This window comes from Telmatherina bonti, assembly GCF_933228915.1.
Source record: "Telmatherina bonti genome assembly, chromosome: 3".
Classification (NCBI taxonomy): domain Eukaryota; kingdom Metazoa; phylum Chordata; class Actinopteri; order Atheriniformes; family Telmatherinidae; genus Telmatherina; species Telmatherina bonti.
In genome coordinates this window covers 20876842-20893741 of record NC_136621.1, presented here as the reverse complement: position 1 = coordinate 20893741, position 16900 = coordinate 20876842, and the positions used below count along the sequence as shown (strand labels likewise).

General features: G+C 39.2%; 1 protein-coding gene across 1 annotated transcript; it reads left to right on the top strand.

Annotated features, from left to right (window-relative positions):
* Positions 1 to 658: 658 nt before the first annotated feature.
* On the top strand, positions 659 to 11574 carry LOC306754381 (voltage-dependent calcium channel gamma-4 subunit-like; the record flags this gene model as incomplete). The annotated part of the gene is made up of 4 exons (XM_079238389.1): positions 659 to 881; positions 7931 to 8014; positions 10778 to 10918; positions 11033 to 11574. The coding sequence occupies 4 exons, from the start codon at positions 659 to 661 to the stop codon at positions 11572 to 11574; spliced, it is 990 nt and encodes a 329-aa protein (XP_079094515.1).
* Between the last annotated feature and the right edge of the window lie 5326 nt (positions 11575 to 16900).

Here is a 16900-nt window from a genome sequence, read left to right as displayed (position 1 = left end):
GGCAACGGTGAGATGTTTTCCTCTTCTTCATCATTTGTAGAAAAAATTAGCTGTACCAGTGTATTGCTGAGCTGTTTGAACATTTCAGTATGGACATAGGCTGCAAACATAACCTAGTTTAATAGACAGTTAAATAAATCTAATACATTGTTTAGTATTGCTGGTTTAAGGGATGTTTTGCTGTTCAGCTGTTCATCATCACCCTTTCCAATTGGGTCCAGCCCAGGAAGGTGTGGTCTGGATGCTGCGTCTATTGTGCTCTCTGTGTCAAACAGTAAACTGCACAGAAAGGAACCATATCTCGATGTTGGCTTACATTTTTAAAATTTTGGGGAAAGCATTTTGCATTTGCAAATTTATTTCAGATTTGTTTTGTTTTGTTTTTGTTTTTTTTAGATTTTCCCACCTGTAGCTGCAGAATAAGGATCATCCTTCTCAGCAGAGTGAAACAAAGGCTGCGATCATCCAGTGCTTTTAAAACTCGAACTGAACTGAAGTTTTGGGGTTTTTTTATGGAGGGGGAGGAAGGGGGACCACTCATCAAGTAGGAAAAGATCGACTCTGACAACTTGACAAGCGCGAGCGTTTCTCTTTCACACGATGCGCTCCTCGCCTTGTGCGTAAGCGGCTGTGTGGGATCCTCACATTATGAGACGCCATGGCATGGTGTGACCGAGGGGTTCAGACTTTGCTGGCTATCGTGGGGGCCTTTGCCGCCTTCAGCCTCATGACAGTCGCCATCGGAACCGACTACTGGCTTTACTCACGGTCGTACGTCTGCAACGCAACTAATGCCACCACAGACGAAACCCAGATGCAAACCAAGAAAGTCAAAGGGGACCTAACGCACTCCGGGCTGTGGCGGATCTGTTGCATTGAAGGTAAAAACAAAAGAAATAGGAAGGAAGGTGGGGGATCAGAAATGTTGTTTTGCATTCACAAACTTTTGTCCTTTCATTCATCCTGGACTTGCTGACTGTGCGTGCAGTCAGACTTCCAACAGTTCTCATATCTTCTATGCCAAATAACAAGTGTCCGTTTCTGCTAAATTTGCACCATCATTCCCAAGAAATCACAAACCACATCTTGTGTTGTGATGCTCGGAAATTTCTCTTCGACTGAAATCAAAGGAGATCAGTAATTGAAAGCCAAACCTGGTTGTCACCAGATTGGAGGAAATATGTTGCTTGCTGCGCGAAAACCGTGTTGTTTGTGCGTAATGGGAGGTTTGCGCCCCTTTTTGTTGCCAGTCGATTAAAAAAGACTAACTCACCATTTGCATTTTATTTCTTTTACATCCAAACATGAAGTACGTTTGATTTGTTGTATGTAGGCCAGTTTATATTTCAACTAATGGTTAAAAGATCTGCTCTTTTCTAAAGAATTAAACTGATAGCAGATCACATGTCAGGGATGATCCCTAACATCCACTCCTGCATGACAGTTTGGAGTAGGGCGGCTTTTTTTTTCTTTTTCCTTTAACAGGTCCATATTGCTTGGATACATTTGCATGCAAACTGCGTCTTCATTAGAATCCGGAACATCATTAGAATGGATGTAAGAAAGCAGAGTCTCCACGTCTTTTTCACTCGTGAAGTGCTGAAATCCTCCCTCTGATTCTTTGTGCATTTTCACCAACCAGGTCGACGAAATGGGAGTCGCAGAATAATCTGTTTTGTTGTCTGTACTGGCAAAAGTTTTTTTTTTTAGAGCTATATTATTACTTTTACTTAATGGTAATAATATATTATTACCATTAAACAATTGTTTTCCAAAGTAATGAGAGGAACTTCATTTTAGTTATGTTCTCATTTATTGCACATTGCCTGCATTTACCAGAATGTTTTCATCTAAAAACTGAATTAAATCTTATTTTTTCCTGTTCTTTTGCTTTTACCCTTTACCTACACATCCATCCTGAATCCTGATGGTGAAACTTGGTTGTGTCCTTATGCCACATCTTTTCACCTCCTTACAGGTGATTTTACCTGAGCTGAAAGCAAATATCATATGACTGCTTAAAGAGATGTTCTAAATATACAAACTGCACTTTTAGATATATCTTCAAGCCTGGATCCCACCTCATTGTTGCTATAATTTCCAAAAAAATATATTGTTTTGGTCTGATTGTCATCTTTTTGTGGTCAGTTTGTTGAGAATTTCACCATCTTTGGGCAATATCTGAGTCTAACCAGCTGGGTTATATCAAATGAGCTGCATAAATAATGGGTAAACCTCAAGAGATGTTGACAAACCTTGCAGAAGAAATTAGGCTTGTCTATGTGTCAAGTACACATAAGTGCAATGCCTTGTAGAACAAACTCAAAATTTACGAAAGATAAGCAATGGTGGAAAAATCAACTTAAAAAACCCAAAAGTATATCTTGTTATTTGACAGGTCATGGTGAAATGTAGCAAGAAGTCTTACTTAGGGGATGAAGCTTTGCATCAAAAAGGAAAAGAAGAAGAGTCAGAGACTCTTGAAGTAAACAAGATCTGGTTTAATATGTAACTACTGCTGATTTGTTAGCTTATCCAATGGGTCAGTCTTGGGATTTTCAACATCATGAAAGTTTTAATTAGTGTTGTTTTGTGTTTGTGTGCATGATTTGCATGTTTCAGTAGAGAATTTAACAAAGTGTGTGAGTGTAAGCTGGCCTAGTGAATGTATTAGTAAGATGTCAAAGGCGTCCCCTTAGAAGAGGAGCTAGAAATGTGATTCTGGGTTGCTGTGGGGAGGTTGCTATGGTGAAGCTATGCTGAGTAATAAAAGATGGGCTCCGGTCTTCCAGACAGCTGGGCTCTGGGGAGATACCTCCCCCAGTGAGCTCACTCTCTTTCTCTCTACTCTGTCATTCTACCATCATCCCCCCAGTTCTTTATATGCATGCTTGACTCCGACCATCTTGAGTCTTTCTATATTTTATTTTTCAATCAAACAGTTTGTCTTTGACATTTAGAGATAAATATGTTCACTTCTATCATTCTCATCGATCAATTTATCTGCTGCACACTATTGGTTTTTCTGTATTGATTTAAAGAGTGCTTCCAACATAAATATTCCAGGATATTCAGAATAAGTTACAGAGGAAATTATCCCAAACCTAAGAGGGAAGTGAGTGTTGAAAGCAACTGCAAAGGAGAGTTTAACAGACTGAGGTTGTTTTATCCCTAAATCTTCATTTTCTATTTTACTTTTATGGACATTACACGCCTTTTTCCTAATAATTGCTGGGATAGGTTCCAGCTTCCCCACAGCCCTTTAACTGGAACAAGCGGTTTAGAAAATGGTGGGATGGATAGACATCACATGTTAAAAAATAAGGAATTTTAAGTGACATGTCAAAAAGGTGGTTTATCTAAAGAAGCATCTTTAATAGTATCTAATGTGGGTCACAAAATGCGTACTTGTAGAGATGTGGTGAATGTTTTGCTTACCACATACAGTATGCCCAGATCAAAGTGTGTAAATCAATGACTACCTCTTGATCACAAAATGCCAGGTGACCGCAGGATACCAGTCAGGCATAAAAGAAACAGCCTGTGATTTTAGCTAATCAGAAAATATTAACATAGATTTCTTTAAGTCACACACCGGAGCTCATTCCTGGCAACACTAACTGGGAATGTTTTATACAAAATAAAAAAAGTAGGATAAATGCAATAAAATTCCAGTAATTACAAATGAGCATTTAAATGTGCCAGAATGTTAACAGTCTAAGCTAAAGACGGTACGTTGATGTAAACACCCTGTAAACACAAAAATTAAATTTTTTTTTTTGATAACTACAATCAATATAAAGATGTTCTCCATAAATGGACCGATAAACCAGTCCCACCTGGTGACACTGATCAGGAGCTGGTTTCACAGATCAGGGTCAATGCTAGTCCCAGACTAAAATTATTGTTATAGCAATTTAACTCTCTCACTTGCAGACTTGGCCTAAATTACTCCCGATTATAACCTATTAAATGAAACCAGTTGCTAGAGGGATGTTAATCTTGAGCCAAACTAATTTGAAAACTAATCCTCCAAAGTGGTGGGTTAAACTTTGGCTTAGATATGTTTGCTGGGGATTGGGTCTGCAACTAACGATTATTTTAATAGTCGACTAATCTGTAAATAATTTTTTTGATTAGTCGATTAGTCACGATTATTCCTGTCAAGCCCACCTGTGTTTCCAGTTGACGCAGCTCTTTTTACAGGCTCCAATATGTTTTACCCCACTCTCTTCATTTGCATCATATGAATGTCCCCCTGATTCCCAGTCAGTCACAACAAAGTTAAAAGAACGACTCCTGAACCAGTTGAATAATACATTTTGTAGTTTTTCCAGTTTAGTTCCCTTGTGTCTTGTTTCCTGTTTAGCCTTTGTTCCTGTTCATTAGATTAACCTGGTCTCGATAGTTCATTCACCTCACTTGTGTCTTCTTTTGTCCATTTTTATTTATTCCTTTAGTTTTCTATTCTGGGTGCAGATTCATTGTGTTTAGTTTGTCCCCTGTGTTCCTGCATCTAAAAATAAACCTGTTTGATTCTGCATCCCCGCCCGGCTTCCTGTATTTGGGTCCTCACCTCAGCAACCCTCCATGACACAGAATCCTTCAAAAAAGTTTGGTGATCTGGATCACCACTAAAATTAAATAACTTCTTCCTTTTCACATTTCCAACAACTCCTGAAAATGTTATGAAAATCTATCCATAACTTTTTTGAGTTATCTTGAACACTAACAGATAAACACTGGAAAAACACAACATCTTTGGCAGAGGTAACAACAGCACATCACTACTCTGTAATGCTAACTTTGCCATCCGGAATGCTGGAAACCATGACTCCGGGGTGCTTTCATTTCAGATGCTCATGGATGACTGTTGTGCTGCCGTCATACAGTGGGGCTCCAAAGTTTGGGCACCCCTGGTAAAAATTTATTTTAATGTGCCAAAAAGAAGCTAACAAAAGATAGAACATCTCCAAAAGGCATCAAATTACAGATTAGACATTCTTATAACATGTCAAAAAAAGTTCAATCTTATTTCCATCATTTTAACTTTTAAAATAACAGAAAACAAAAAATGGCCTCTGCAAAAGTTTTGGCACCCCGCATAGCTAGTACCTTCTATTCCCCCATTTGGCAAGTATGACAGCTTGTAAACACTTTTTATAGCCAGCCAATAGTCTTTCCAATCTTGTTTGAGGTATCTTCACCCATTCTTCCTTGCAAAAGTCTTCCAGATCTTTGACATTTCTGGGCCATCTGTGACGCACTGCTCTTTTAAGGTCTATCCATAGACTTTCAATTATGTTGAGGTCAGGAGATTGTTAAGGCCATGGCAAAACCTTCAGTTCATACCTCTTGATGTAATCCACCCTGGATTTTGAGGTGTTTTTAGGATCATTATCTATTTGTAGAAGCCATCCTCTCTTTAACTGCAACTTTTTCACAGATGGCATTAGGTTTGCTCAAATCCCATTGAATCCATTTTTCCTTCTACTCGTGACGTTACCTGTGCCACTGGCTGCAATACAACCCCAAAGCATGATTGATCCACCCCCATGCTTAACAGTTGGATAGAGGTTCTTTTTTATTAAATTCTGTGCCCTTTCTTCTCCAAACGTACCTGTGCTCATTCCGGCCAAAAAGTTCAATCTTAACCTCATCAATCCACAGAACTTGTTTCCAAAATGCATCAGGCTTGTCTATATGTTCCTTTGCAAACTTCAAATGCAGATTTTTGTGGTAAGGACGTAAAAGCAGTTTCCTTCTGATGACTCTTCCATGTAGGCCATATTTGTACAAGTACCTCTTTATAGTGTAAAAGTGCACCATGACTCCAGTATCAGCCAGATCTTCCTGGAGGGATCGTGCAGTCAAACTTGGGTTTTGACTTGCTTTACTTACAGTTCTGCGAGCTGTTCTGTCTGATATTTTTCTTGGTCTTCCAGATTCTGCTTTAACTTCCTCTGTTCCCATTGACCACTGTTTCTTGATTACATTCTAAACAGAGGATATTAGCATCTATCAGCTATTTTCTTACACCCTTCTCCTGCTTTGTGAGCATCAACTATTTTCAGTTTCAGTGTTCTTGACAACTGCTTAGAGGAACCCATGGTGCCGATTGTTGAGGTAAGGTCAGATGAGTCTGAGCAATTAAAACCTTTGAGATTGACATCACCTGGTCTTTCCAGACACTAACTGTAAACAATCCAGGACACTGTCAGGTCTCTGTTGTCAAATTGGGGGCGTACAAGGTACTAACTCTGCAGGGTGCCCAAACTTTTACAGACACCATATTTTGTTTTCTGTTATTTTGAAGGTTTAAATGATCGAAATAAGATGTAACTTTTTTTTTACATGTTATAAGAATATCTAAACTGTACTTTGATGCCTTTTTGAGATTTTCCATCTTTTTAAAGGTCCTTATTTGCACATTAAAATAAATTTTTACCAGGGGTGCCCAAACTTTGGAGCCCCACTGTATGCCATCTCTGTGTGGCAGACGACACATTACACCTGTTTGACACTGTTTTAGTGTGAAATATCTCCAAACTTTAGAAACAGGTTGCACCGCTGTCAGTTTGCTCTTCGTTGTTTAAACAAAGACGCTGCAGAAAATGATAATACTGCCCCAAGCATTTCCTGTGGTGCTTTGCGTCCTTTGTTTGGTGTTTAGAGTTCTTATACTGTCTGAAAAGCTGTGGTTGGTAAATGGCGTTAAGTTGCTTGGCGCAGCGTTTGATTAGCAAAGCCACTAAGGGCATTTATAATGCGACTCCACAATAAAATTTTGCGTCAGTGAATTTTCATTGTCGACTTTGTTGACAAATCGTTGCAGCCTTACTCGGGAATATGGACTGTTTATTATTTGAGTAATAAACACCACCACAGTATGCTGCAAGACTGCTTGTATAGGAGTAAATCACCATCTGAGATTAAAGAACTTTGAGACCACTTTATGTGCAAACAAAATTATTTAAAGCCTATTTCTGCCTGTGCAGAGATGAGACATTCAACAACTGAATCAAGACTTACAGAGATTCATTCACAATTCAGCAACTTCAGTAACATTCAAATATGGAAGATAATGTCTTGTGGTGGGGGGCTGGAGCCCAACCCAGCAGCTACTAAGTGAGAGGCAGGGTACGAGTCCATCATGGTGTTAGGCAGTGTATATTGAACCTAATTGTAATTTTTCTGTCCAGTCTGTCTTTAAACATTTAGAAAACCACATTGCCAAAACTAGGAGAATGAAAAATTTGAAAAATTTTGATTTTGATTTTTTTTCTGCAACAGTAATATCACATCCAGTTATGTGTTTTTTGAACATATCCAGTTGTCCCAGTTGTTTCTATGCTGGATATTGAAGTTAAAACATCATAATAAGTTCATAAATAAGATACTTGTGTTACTAATTCTCAGAATTTGTGTTATGACAGTGTGGTTTAGCTCCAGAGCAGCTAGCACAGTAAGACTGTCAGAAATGTCATTTTGTGGTGGCTAATCCTGAGTCAGAATGGAGAAGTCTAACCTTTCAATATTCATAGCCATCTTATGTTTTATTCTCTTAAAAGGTTGAGGGATGATTTTCTTGGTGAAGAGACTGGGTCTTTGAATAGAAGGTGCCTGAGGCTTTAAAATCCTTAGAGCCTCAGATCCAAACTATGTCTTTGTATGGTTTCTGTATGACATGGTTGAAGAGCGGACAGGATGTTTCACCTATGCCTTCAACATCATTTGCAAAAAAAGGAAAAAAATCCATAATTTTCCACTTCTATGTCTAACTAAAGTTTTATGATGATTGAAGTACTGATGTGTGACACCAAAAGATTTTTAGGCCAAACCTCATTATTTCCATTAACTATTGTCTTTTTTCTCACCTGCACCGGTTATGCATTGACTGCCATACACTGTGCTTTTGGCTTCTCCACAGGTATCAACAAAGGAAGCTGTTTTACGATCAATCATTTTCCAGAGGATAATGACTATGATACAGACAGCTCAGAGTACATCTTACGTAAGTCAGTGCAACCTCTTCATCTTCAAACACTTCAACCCTTAATCCTCTTTTCCTTTTTTTCCCTGCTCTGTGATGATGGAGTTATCACAAGGGTACTTAATGTGTCATGACACCTCATTCCCCTCCCCACAAAAGCCTGATGTCATGACAGTAATTGGAGCGCTGCTGATAATGGTGTTTGATGTGCAGTGAGCTTGTCTAAAAGAAAGTAAATTGTACTCACATAAGAACCCTCACTTATATCAGTAAAGATTTACCCCATTCAGGATCATACTGTGTGTTGATTGTCATGTATCCCTAGGCAACTGTTCTATTTATTCTACTGTCTGTACTGATGATTTTCCACTCCTTTTATATTATGGAAAGGTGGCAAAATCTTCTAACCGGTTCATAGAACCTCTTGAGCATTCTTGCTCTTCTGTCATCCACTCTAAATTCTGTGTATTTGTTTATCTGTATATGCATTCATTGGTGATAGGAAATAATTAAAACTTTTAATCAAGTTTAAACACATATTCTGCAATATTACAATTACTATAGAACCTTTACATCCATCAACTGCAGCCATTGAATAGACCTGCCACACAGCACAAACATACCCAAAAGTGCAGTTGTACATGTTGATCTGTCTTTCCTGTCGTCTCCACCCCAACCAGTCGAGGCAGATGGCGGTCCTCCCTGAGCCGGGTTCTGCCGGAGATTTTCTTCCTGTTAAAGGGGAGTTTTTTCCTTCCCACTGTCGCCGCGTGTATGCTCAGGATGGGGGATTGGATTGAAGTCATGACTCAATGCAATCAGTTGGTTTCTATTATAGGATATGTATGAATTGGCTCGAAATGATGTGTATGTTGATTCATGCATGTAAAGTGCCCTGTGACGACATTGTTGTGAAGTGGCGTTATACAAATAAAGTTGAATTGAATTGAAGTGAAAAAAAACAGACAATGTTTAGGGGTCAGGAGACATCAGCCTGTTCTCCATGAAGATAAATGCTACCCACTGATGAGTACTCCAACGTTACATTAAATATGGAGTCAAAATCAATTCCAGTCTAGCTTCCATGCTCTTCACTCCACTGAAACAGCTTTACTCAAAATCCCTCATGATCCACTCCTCGCAACAGACTGTGGTATATTATCCATCCTCCTCCTTATTCTCCTTGATCTGAGTGTGGCCTTCGACACTATTTCACATTCAATACTTTTGGAAAGACTTCTCAGTATTGGCGTCACACGCTTCAGCTGGTTCAAATACTCATTACATGCAACCTAAATCAGTCAATAAGAATGTTGCTCAATGTACAATTGCAAGAAATTTAGGGATTTCCTCATGTACAGTTAGTAATATAATCAAAAGATTAATAGAATCTAGAAAAATCTCTACGTATAAATGGCAAGGCAAAAAACCAACATTGAATTTCTGTGACCATCAGTTCTCAGAAGGCACTGCATTAACTGACATTGTTCATTTTCTGAACCGCTTAATCTAATTCAGGGTTGCGGGGAAGCTGGAGCCTATCCCAGCTGGCTTTTTTGGGCGACAGGCAGGGTACACCCTGGACAGCTGACCAGTCCATCGCAGGGCCACACAGAGACACACAGCCACTCACACTGACACTCATTCTTATGGGCAATTTAGAGTAACCAATTGACCTAATGTGCATGTCTTTGGATGGTGTAAAAGATATATCCGCGTGGGCTCAAGGACATATCATAAAACTGCTGTCAGTTTAACAGGGCTCATCAATATGTCTACAATTGCAAGTTCAAACTCTACCATGCAAAGCGAAAGTCAACGACACAGACTCCTCTGAGCTTCATCTGAGATGGACTCACGCAGAGCAGAAAAGTGTGCTGTGGTTTAACAAATCCATGATAGACTTTGGAAATCATGGAATGTCTGTCCTTCAGGCCAACGACAAAAAAGGAATATCCACAATGTTCATTCATTCATTCATTCATTCATTCATTCATTCATTTTCCAAACTACTTAGTCTGATTAGGGTCATGGGGAAGCTGGAGCCTATCCCAGCAATCACTGGGAGAGAGTCAGGGTACACCCTGGACAGGTCACCAGTGATAATTTAGAGTAACCAATTACCGGTAACCTAACAGGCATGTCTTTGGACGGTGGGAGGAAGCCGGAGTACCCGGCAAGAACCCATGCGTACGCGGGGAGAACATGCAAACTCCACACAGAAAGGTTCTTGCCGGTGTTTTGAGCCTCCTTCAGCAAACCAAGTCCTACTCTTTCTTGCTGTGAGGCCACAGTGCTAACCCCTTCACTGCTGTGCAGCACATTGTTATCAGTGTAAAGCTGAAAAGCCAGCATCTGTGATGGTATGAGTGTGTGTTAGTGCCCATTGTTATTATGTATTTGGATACGCACAAAAACACAAAGTTCAGTTCTCAGCCAGTCACATTTTACTGGTGCTGTCCAACTATTTTGCCGGTGTTGTCCTTGCCAATATGGTCCAGGGACTACACAACCATTAGCAGCCTTTTATCTCACATTAACAGAGCAAACATCATAATGGGTTGTTGAAATTATACCAAATATTGGCTTCCAAGCTCATCAGAATGTCTTATTTGCTGTTTTTCTATTTATGTTTACACGTGTTTCAGTAAATCACAGCACCTATTTCCCATGTGCTTGAAGGGATGGCTCACAGCATTTACAGAGTGCAGCTTGTCATAAGCTGAAATAGGCACGGAACACTGGTTACTGACAGGTTTCATTGTCTTTATCTTATGTAAACAGGTATAGTGCGAGCATCAAGCCTTTTCCCCATTCTTAGTACCATCCTCCTGATGTTGGGTGGCCTGTGTGTTGGGGTTGGACGAATCTACAGTAGCAGGACCAACATCCTGCTCAGTGCAGGCATCCTGTTTGTGGCTGCAGGTAGGACAAGAGTGACAGATCAAACATTAAAAAACGCCACACACTGGAAAAAGGATTTTTTTCTCACTTTTATTTTCTTTATTCTGTCTATCATGTCACCTGTCTTCTGTTTAGGGCTGAGCAACATCATTGGCATTATTGTCTACATCTCCAGCAATGCCGGAGATCCCAGTGACAAGAAAGATGAGGACAAAAAGAACCAGTACAGCTACGGCTGGTCCTTCTATTTTGGTGCCCTCTCCTTCATTGTGGCAGAGTCAGTGGGTGTTCTTGCAGTCAACATTTATATTGAAAAAAACAAAGAGACTCGCTTCCGGACCAAACGTGACTTCATCAAAACCACCTCATCTTCTTCCCCATACTCTCGCATACCAAGCTATCGCTACAGACGGAGGCGTTCCCGCTCCAGTTCCAGGTCAACTGACCCGTCCCGTGAGCCATCCCCAGTGGGATTGAAGATTGGTGGGAGAGGGTTGGGAATGGGTCTACCAATGGCAGATATATCCTTGTACACTCTCAGCAGGGACCCTCTCAAAGGCATAAGTGGAACTGCAGGGCAATATAGCCCTGAAAGGGATTCTGGCTTTTTACAAGTCCACAACTGTTTCCAGAAAGATGTGAAAGACGGAGTGAACCGGCGGACCACACCAGTATAAGGTTGTCGTGTTGAACAATGAGCTTACTGGAGCTCATTATTTGCTGTACAGATGTTGAGAAAGGATAATTTCCTCTCAAGACTGTTCAGGCAGCAGCGATGTCAAAAGGTCAGATTTTTCTTATCTCACTTTATGACAAAAAAGAAGTGGCTTTGTTTGATTTAGTAGAAGGAAAAAAAAACTTATATTAGACTTTCTAAAATGAATCAGCATTGCCTTTAAAATGGTTCCAGACACATGTAGCAACATTTGAAGAGTATAACCTGATGGCCACAGTGTGAAAATTTAGCTTTTGCTCTTACAGAACAAGAAGCTAAAACATTGAAAAGCATGAAAACAATGGTGATTGTCTATTTTTTTTTCTTTGTGAAATGGTATATTGAAGACAAAATAATGTTTGTCTCCAACATTGTTTGCTGAAAGTGAGTGATTAATGTAACTGTCATTAAAGCTAATTGTATTGTAGCTGTTTGTAACTTATCAGGAATGGTGCTAATTTAACCTGTGGACATCCTTAAGCCCTCTTAACTCTAATGTCAATAACTTCTCTCCAGCTTGTATGTAAGACATGTGATCAGTGTGTGTTACAGTATGTGAGTGTGCATGCCACACCATGATGCAGTCACACTTTGACTTTCTGTAGATATATAATAACACATATTGCAACCTTAAAGTACAGTATTGCCAGTACATTCCAGTTCATTGCATATGGTGTATGAGTGTAAACAGTGTTTACACAGACTCCATTTGCTCAGGGATGATGTATGGACTAAATTAAGTCCTTACTGAAGCCAGTCAGACTGTTACCGGTTAGTATGTGTAAAAACAAATATGATGAATGCTTTGTTTGTTTGTTTTTTGTTGCTGATTAACTTAATTATCTTATTTTCCACAGTCAATGCCTTTGTGTTAAAAAGTTTTTGTACAGATTGCTGCAGAGGTTTTTTTTATTTCTTATCATGCACTAAACACTATGGGCCAGGTCTGCTAACATCCCAATAAATGATGTGTTTGCATCTCTAGATAGATAGATAGATAGATAAATACTTTATTAATCCCGAAGGAAATTGTGCAGTTCTAGCCGCCATATAGAAGGCAAAAGGAAAACTCAAATTTGACTTAAAGTTGGCATTTTATATTATTTGCTGAACAAGTAATTAACAAAATATTTTTTCTTTCAGTTAAATAGTTGTTGACTTTATAGATCATGTTGTCTATAGTATTTCAAACATGCTGACAGAACTAAAGGATTTCTAATTGAGGAGGCTAAAAAGAATTATTTTCACCTGTGGCCTAATGTAAAATGTGGCTTGATAATTTGTCTGATGAGGCGCCACACCACCATGTTTAGTCTTTGGTTTTCCTCTCAGAGAATTTGGATAATATCACCGGGTTGATGGGCTTGTTATGTTCTGCTGGGAAGCTGCAAGGAAGACAGTTGAGTAACCACAGGGTGTTAAAGGAAATCGGCATCAGCCTACTTAATGCTTGACTGAACTAACAGGCTCCCAAATGCTCATCCACACTTTCAATAGCTTGTTTTCAGAAAAAGTTGGAGGACAGTTGATGTTCGTGCGTATACGTGCAGAAGCACAGAAATACCCATTCTTTGTATAGCACATGCTTGACTCGTTTCCATGTCAGCTTCATGCTTTATTTCCCAGTTAGATATTCTTGGCAGAGGTTGGAATTGGTTTAATTTAGTTGCTGGTTTGCGAAGTACTGTCATGGTGGCTTCCATACATACTGACCCATGAAAGAGCAAATGGTCTCATTGCTCTCCTAGCTAGTTGTCATTCACATCACTGAGGTTTACAAGAGGATGCCGTGAATGAAAATAGATTTATTTCCATTCTGCATGTGAGATGAATTCATGTTATGCCAAACTGTTTTGAAGGCTATGTTTTCTATTCGAGCCCTGAATTTGAGTAATGATTCCCCACCCTTTCTCTTTCCCCATCACCCGAGCTGTAAAGCCTTGTGAATTTGAATGCCATGAACCCACACTGATATTTTCATCCACAATATAGCTCCCCTTCCTCATGCTGCGTGCCAGCAAAATATCTCTCCCAGTAATTGAAAGGGAAATGGCAGGGTCATCTCTCCATAGGACTAACCACAATGCTTGTTAGAGTTGGTATCACACTGTAGAAGACTCTTTGTAAAGAGGAAACAACAGTTTCATCATTTGTTAAACCTGATAATACAGTGCCTTATCTAAGCTGCCATAGCCAGCAACAGTTACGTCGTCATAAAATACACTTTCACACCTTATATGATAAACTGTGTGGGCCTATATCCACATTTAAAAGACTGACAATCAGTTGGATTTATTATATTTACTATTTTAATGTACTACAAAGAGAAAAATAAAGAAACTATTTGATCTTTTTAGAAACATGGAAAAACAATTGCTGTTAGCACATAGTCTACAGATCAATGTCTCAAACAGCCGGAAAGATACCAGTTTAAATTAGCATGTTAAGTGGGATTTCCTCTGAGTGATCCTGTCTCCACAAGTCTCCTTTCTCCTCACAAGAGCTTTCTGAAAATTTAAAATGGCTGACATTTTTCCCAGCAGGAGTTTGATTCTTCACTCCCTGTTGATACTGGTGCCATACTGTTGATCCAGGATCTACAGGCATCCATTAGGACGACATCTGTCACTGCGCTAAGACTGGATTTAGCCAGCAGCAACTGGAGCTTAACCCTTCTCATCATCTATGACACTGAAAAACATCAGCTCATGATGGAGTTTGTTTAACATATAATTACATCAAATCCTACTTTATCAATCACGTGGGAAAATAATGTTTGTGGCTATTATTTAAAAACTGCTAACAAAAAGACAAAAAATGATATTAAAGCATAAAAGAACCTATAGTTATTATGCATAATAAATAAGTAAGGATATTTCATTGGGTATAAATGGCTTCCCATTCCATGTATTGATTAATATAGCAGAAGAAATCTCTGTTGTACAAACAATATGCAGAGTTGTCCAGCTGAGTATTTTGTACATCAGTCTTCTAAAGTCAGCTTCAAAAACTACAGAGCAGTTCTCAGTACACAACCAGCTTTTTTGTTGCCCCAGCAGATGGCTGCAAAGAGAAGTGTACTCCCTGCTGCAGATTAGAAACATATGAAGCATCTTACTGCAAAGATTTAGGGACCTAAGTTACTTCAACAGTTGTCTCCTCTGTTCCGTCTTGTACACAGCTTCAGTATTCCTGCTCAGTCTGTTGCCCAGGTGAACAATGAGATACGGGTTGTCTTCCACCACCTCTATTCCTTCTTCCATGATGGAAATAGCTTTGGACTTTGGACTTTACTATGTTGATTGCTTACAGAAAGCACTCAAAGCTACTTCAAATTTGCCAAAAGAAGGTCCATTAAAAATAGTGTGTGAAGTAAATGTCTTCTTAAGGTCCACTGCAACACAAAGAGATACAAGAAGTCATTCCCACTAGCAGTCAGTCATTGCTGCAATACAGCCTTAATATGACTTTCTCTGATTGGAAAACTCAAAACCAACCTTTAAATGTTTTTGTTATTTCAACAGAGAACAAAAAAAGTCTGTTTAAGGTCAGCCAAAGGACGACCACATACTAGTTTATTTTAGCCGCAGAAGTTGTCTTGATTCGCCACAAACAATGCTGCACTTTGTCCTGTAAGATTTCACTCATTCAGATTTATTGTCCCAGGCTCTGTCCACACAATTAGTCTACATATGAGTTTAATTCCCTCAGAAGATGTTTGAAATACCAGAAGCGTCCCTGGAGGGTTTGCCTCACACTTGCAGCTCCAGCCTGGTTCTCTCTGTAACACAAAGGGTCAAAAGGTCAACCATTTATTGTCTTTGAGATGAGGTGTTGCTGGGTTTTTTTTTTTTTAAAGTTGTTTGTCAGGGCCATCAGTCAAGTAATGACAAGTTGTCACAGGCATAACAATGGTGAAAGGTTACAGCGTACAGGCTGTCTTCCAAGTCACCACATAAAAAGTGTTGTCAGTCAGCACACATGTATGTATTTAACTCACATTCATACACCCCCTACATAATGGAACTCCTGAACAGAAATATTAGTGGTGACTAAAACAAGGAGTGAAGCATGTGGACACTGAACATTTCACGTGTTTGTCAGAGGATGAATACAATGACAAGCAAGACAAAGAAGCATGTACACACACACTCACATCTACCTTCAGTTCATTAACAAATAACTTAACACAGGACGATGCAACCAGGAAACAAGAAAAGTAGAGGAAGCTGAGAGAGCTAAGCATCACGCCGCTCTGCAGTAAACCCTGTAATGTTCACAGTGAGGAGAAAAGCATTGTTGAGCTTTGCATTTTGCATTTCCTTTATACAATTATACTCAATGTTTGAGAATCAATAACAATCTTTTTTTTAACAAATAGCTGAGTGACAATAGTTAATAATATAGTAACGATAGTTAAATGTTCAAAACATGAAATAGTTATGGGGAAATAAACACAAATTTTTGACATTACATACTTAAACTATGTAGTATAAATGGCTCAAGCAGGTTTATTTCCATAAATTTTTAATAAGATTCATTATAGTCAGTCAAAAGAGAGGAGGATGGCAGTGGCTCAGGTGGTGGAGCGGTGTTTTTATGATTCAAAGATTGGCGGTTCAAGTCCTACTCCTACACTGCAGCCCTGAAAGGGACACAAGTGTTCTTTCAGGGCTGATCCCAAGTCTGGATAAATGCAGAGGGTTATGTCAGGAAGGGCATCCGGTGTAAATCGTGCCCACACTGTGTGAATGGGGCTTCGCCACTGGCTCTGTAGTTGGAAGCCGACGATTCGCTATGGGGATCTCTTCGAGGGAAAAAAGCTGAGTGGGAAACATTTCAGTTGGTAAAAAATTGCTCAGTTAAATAGTAAAACTGGCAGTTAAAAAAAAGTTTAAAAAATGAAAACTTAGAAATGAGAAATCCTCATGTCGTGAAAGTCAAAAAGCAAAAGATGTGAATAATCACTTCTCTGACAATTAACCTGCAAAAACAGCAGAAAATGATTAAACCATCCAAATAGTTTCATAGCTGTTGTGGTAACCTCCCAATATTTCCTAACATTCATTTTAGCTGACCAAAACTCTCAATAGCCCAAAGCATAAAGTTGTCTTGCTGGGTATTCAAATTGCATGACTTTACACACCCAACACCCCCAAAATGAAAGACATACAGAAGAGGGGAAGGAAGGAGTGAGATTGTCAAGATTCTAATCAAATACAGGCATCTAAAGCCAAAATAATATTGAAGCGATATATAAATATGTAGCTCACATAATTTCCTGCTTG